The sequence below is a fragment of the Aethalodelphis obliquidens genome, unplaced genomic scaffold, assembly GCF_003676395.1.
Source record: "Aethalodelphis obliquidens isolate GAN/ISIS:26980383/991018 unplaced genomic scaffold, ASM367639v1 scaffold30, whole genome shotgun sequence".
Taxonomy (NCBI): Eukaryota; Metazoa; Chordata; class Mammalia; order Artiodactyla; family Delphinidae; genus Aethalodelphis; species Aethalodelphis obliquidens.
In genome coordinates, this window is record NW_020837974.1 from 9,913,127 (window position 1) to 9,917,469 (window position 4,343).

General features: G+C 40.1%; 1 protein-coding gene across 8 annotated transcripts in view; it reads left to right on the top strand.

The window, feature by feature from the left end:
- The window catches only part of GTF2I (general transcription factor IIi), a 95,776-nt gene that overhangs the window by 19,105 nt on the left and 72,328 nt on the right, over positions 1-4,343 (top strand). For all 8 annotated transcript variants that reach the window (XR_003437029.1, XM_027126182.1, XM_027126185.1 and 5 more), the window contains one exon: positions 3,345-3,483. Coding sequence is in view for 7 of the 8 variants with exons in the window: in XM_027126182.1 (XP_026981983.1) it covers positions 3,345-3,483 (139 nt within the window). In the remaining variant the exon portion in view is untranslated. The remainder of the gene's footprint in view (positions 1-3,344; positions 3,484-4,343) is intronic.

A 4,343-nucleotide genomic window follows, 5' to 3' on the forward strand; every position in this document is an offset into this window, starting at 1 on the left:
TATTTCATTCTACATAGAGGGTAGTATTAAAGTAAATTATTGAATATCAACAGAATAGCCTTTTATTTCTTTTTTTTTTTTTTTTTTTTTTTTTTTCCTACTATAACTTTCTGACTGTCACTTATTTCTTGCTTTTGGTCATAAAGTTAGCCAAAATTTGTGGCTGTAACGTTAAATAATTTAGAGATTAAATCCTATTCTGTTGATATTAAATAATTTTCTTTAATACTACTCTCTATGTAGAATGAAATAGGGTCACACAGGACCCATTCCCTTCCTTAGAATGTCTTTATAGTTTTCTCATCTTTGGCAGAAGTAAGAGGATCTCTCCTCCTGTTCCCAGTTGTATACTGTGAAGTATAATTCATAGGTGTATAGGTCAGCTTCATCCTTCTTCCTTTGGCCCATAGATTTCTTTGATCTAATCCTTAGACAGTACATGAATCTTGCTTTACTGTTTCGTAAATACTGCCTTTGGAGACAGGGTTGTCCAACTAAGAGTGTGGATAGTGCAGCAAGAATGCACCGTCATTTATCACAAGGTAAGTAAATAATAGTTCCTTACAAGTGAGCAGCCATGGTACATCTCAAAGGTATGTACCATATAACATATCATAGAAACGTCATATAACAAAATTACAGTACAGCATCGTTTGCCGTGCTGGGAACGATTGTTGGCTCACCTCGGTCACAAGTTTTCTACTGTGGCTTTATTACAGTTCAAAAGATTTCTGATCGTGACAGTAGGTATAAAATTATTTATTTGAGATACTGTTTTATTCAAGTAATTTCCATTTAAGAAATTAGGGGCTTCCCTGGTGGCGCAGTGGTTGAGAGTCCACCTGCCGATGCAGGGGACACGGGTTTGTGCCCTGGTCCGGGAAGATCCCACATGCCGCAGAGCGGCTGGGCCCGTGAGCCATGCCGCTGAGCCTGCGCGTCCAGAGCCTGTGCTCTGCAACGGGAGAGGCCACAACAGGCCTCTTTACGCGTACCGCAAAAAAAAAAAAAAAAAAAAAGAAATTAGAGGGTGGTAATTGTACAAATCAAAAACAAATGGAGGGGGCTTCCCTGGGTGGCGCAGTGGTTAAGAATCTGCCTTCCAATGCAGGGGACACGGGTTCGAGCCCTGGTCCGGGAAGATCCTACATGCCGCGGAGCAACTAAGCCCGTGCGCCACAACCACTAAGCCTGCGCTCTAGAGCCCGTGAGCCACAACTACTGAGCCTGCGCTCTAGAACCCACGAGCCACAACTACTGAGGCCCGCGTGCCTAGAGCCCGTGCTCTGCAACAAGAGAAGCCACCGCAATGAGGAGCCCATGCACCGCAATGAACAGTAGCTCCCGCCCACCGCAGCTAGAGAAAGCCCGCGCACAGCAACCAAGACCCAACGCAGCCAAAAATAAATAAATTAAATAAATTAAAAAAACAAAAAACAAATGGAGGAAGCTGTAGTTTTCAACAAATGATGCTGAGAACATAGGTTCTTTGGGGGGGAAAAGTCTTTATTGTGCAAGTTAAACTCTAGCTGAGTAAACATTTTTTAAAATTGTCATATTAAGATAAACTAAAAGACCAGAAGAAAATATGTATAATTATGTATTTAATTATGTATTCCATAAACAGCTTTTCTATGCCTAAAATCAGTGAGGCACTGTTATGCATTAATAGAGAAACACTTAACATAGTAGAAAAATAAGCTAAAGTTAGCCTAATTTACAAAAAACTGTCCAAGGTACAACACTCTAATTTATTTTATTTATTTTTATTTATGGCTGTGTTGGGTCTTTGTTGCTGCACACAGGCTTTCTCTAGTCGTGGCGAGCAGGGGCTACTCTTCGTTGCAGTGCGCGGGCTTCTCATTGCAGTGGCTTCTCTTGTTGCAGAGCATGGGCTCTAGGCACGTGGGTTTCAGTAATTGTGGCACGCGGGCTCAGTAGTTGTGGCTCGCGGGCTCTAGAGTACAGCCTCAGTAGTTGTGGCGCACGGGCTTAGTTGCTCTGCGGCTTGCGGGTGGATTCTTAACTACTGCGCCACCAGGGAAGTCCTAAAGTATCCTTTTTAAATGGTTCTGGGAAAGTTGCACAATAACATTTGCTAGGATATTGTGAGTTAGCTCTTCTAGAAGTGCAGATGGGAGTATCAACTGATAGAAACTTCTTAGAAAGCAATTTTTAGTAGGTTTTGAGAACCCTAAAAGTATTTACTTTCAGAGTCAGAGTTTTTTGGCTATGTTGTTTCATGTCTCTGACTCTGTTCTGAGAAAGTCACTCAAGATACACGTTGTTCCCAGATTAGTATTTCATTGTTATTCTTAGGAGTGATAATTAGAATCAGCAACATTTTCAGTAAGGTTTGCACTAAATGAATTATTGTTTATCTATAAAATGGAATGGTATATACTCTATTAAGAGTTTAAAGAATATTTAATCTCATAGGAATATACTCAGTAAAAGTATAGTCGTCTAAATGGAATTCCTGGTGTGTACATATGGAGATACTTCTGGAGGTGGGATTATGTGATGGAAGTTGTAGTGTGTCTTCCAGACCCCACCTCCCCCATTCAGGACTGATGGCACTAATCCCCCAGTTTCTATGAGTGTCAGAGGCTCCCTTGCCCAGGGTCTTTCCCTTTCCTTGGGGAGACCTGTCCCAGCTCCAGAATTTCTGCGGTGCATCTGTGGCAGCTGTTGATTCCCCCTTTGCAGAATCCTGCCCCCTCACAGTGCACAGCTGTTGTTATTGGGAGTGCTTGCCAGTAAGCCTGTGTGCAACTCTGAGTCTGTTTCTTAGGTATTTGACCTATAACAGATTACGAAGGATTTCTGCCTTTTTTCTTATAAATTGTGTGCTTTCTTCTGTTTAAAATCAGGGTTGTTGGGACTTCCCTGATCGTCCAGTGGGTAAGACTCCATGCTCCCAATGCAGGTGGCCTGGGTTCGATCCCTGGTTGGGGAACTAGATCCAGCACGCATGCCACAACTAAGAAGCCCCACATACCACAACTAAAAGCCCTCATGCCGCAACTAAAGGATCCCAGATGCTGCAACGAAGATCATGCGTTGCGCAACTAAGACCCGGTGCAGCCAAAATAAATAAATAATAAATATCAAAAAATAAAATAAAATCAGGGTTGTAAACTATCTGTTAGAAAAGAGAGGTCCCTTAAGAAAAATGGGGACTCTGTTGTGTATATGATAACTTAAGGTCAAAACTAGGAACTTCACCTCGTCCACATTAGGTATTAATGCAGGTCAAGTGATAAGATTTTTTATTCATCCAGCAGAAACAGTGCTTTTAAACATCTGTACATAACATAAGATTTCCTATTTGTGTATTTCAGTGTAAAGAACTGGCCAAGTCCAAGGCGGAAGTGGCCTGCATCGCAGTGTATGAAACAGACGTATTTGTTGTTGGAACAGAGAGAGGACGCGCTTTTGTCAACACCAGAAAGGATTTTCAGAAAGATTTCGTAAAATACTGTAAGTATTGTATTTTTATCTTTGGTATTTCATAAATATTAAACCTAAATATTTATAGATAGCACATCGTATTTTCTTCTAAAGCTGAATGAGATTTATACCCAAAAAGACTTTCTGAAGTCCATGGAGACATTTCAGAATGCTCAAAGTGAATCACTGACATGGTAACATATTAGGGGAAATACTGAAGAGCTTAAGAAAAATGGTAAATGTTTATTGTACTGTGCTCTTAGCTTGACATTACTCTGGATTAGTGAAACATGTTAGAAGGTAGAGAAATGTCAAACTTATTAAAATTTCTTATTCAGATAAGCAGGTCTTTCCCTGATAGATGTTTGGTGGGTTGGGGAAAAAAAAAGTTTTTGTCTGTGCATTAAATTTGAGTAAGCATGAAGCAAAGTTAAACAGGTCTTCTTGACTCCCTCAGTGGAATCATCTTATCCTCTGTCCTCAGTCAGTTTTGTGATCCTCCATCAGGAGTTCATCCAAGTAGTGTACTTATTTCATACCAGAACAAATGCAGTAGAGAAATTTACTGTAGGGTGTTAATACCTAGGACTTCTCGCAGTGTGACAGTTTTCGTATCTGTGTTTAACCTAACACTCTCCATAGGTTTTATGTTAACTCAGTGATACAGCATTTTCTTAAACATGTCTATCAGCATATAATATGTATGTCTTTAAGATCCAAACTTAAATTTCCATTATCCAGTTAGATCCAATTCATAATACAACAAGCAGATAATGGGTGAATAAAAATAGTTTACTTAATTCATTAATTTCAATTCTCAATTGTATTTTTTTTCAATTTTTTTTTTTTTGAGTTACGCGGGCCTCTCACTGTTGTGGCCTCTCCCGTTG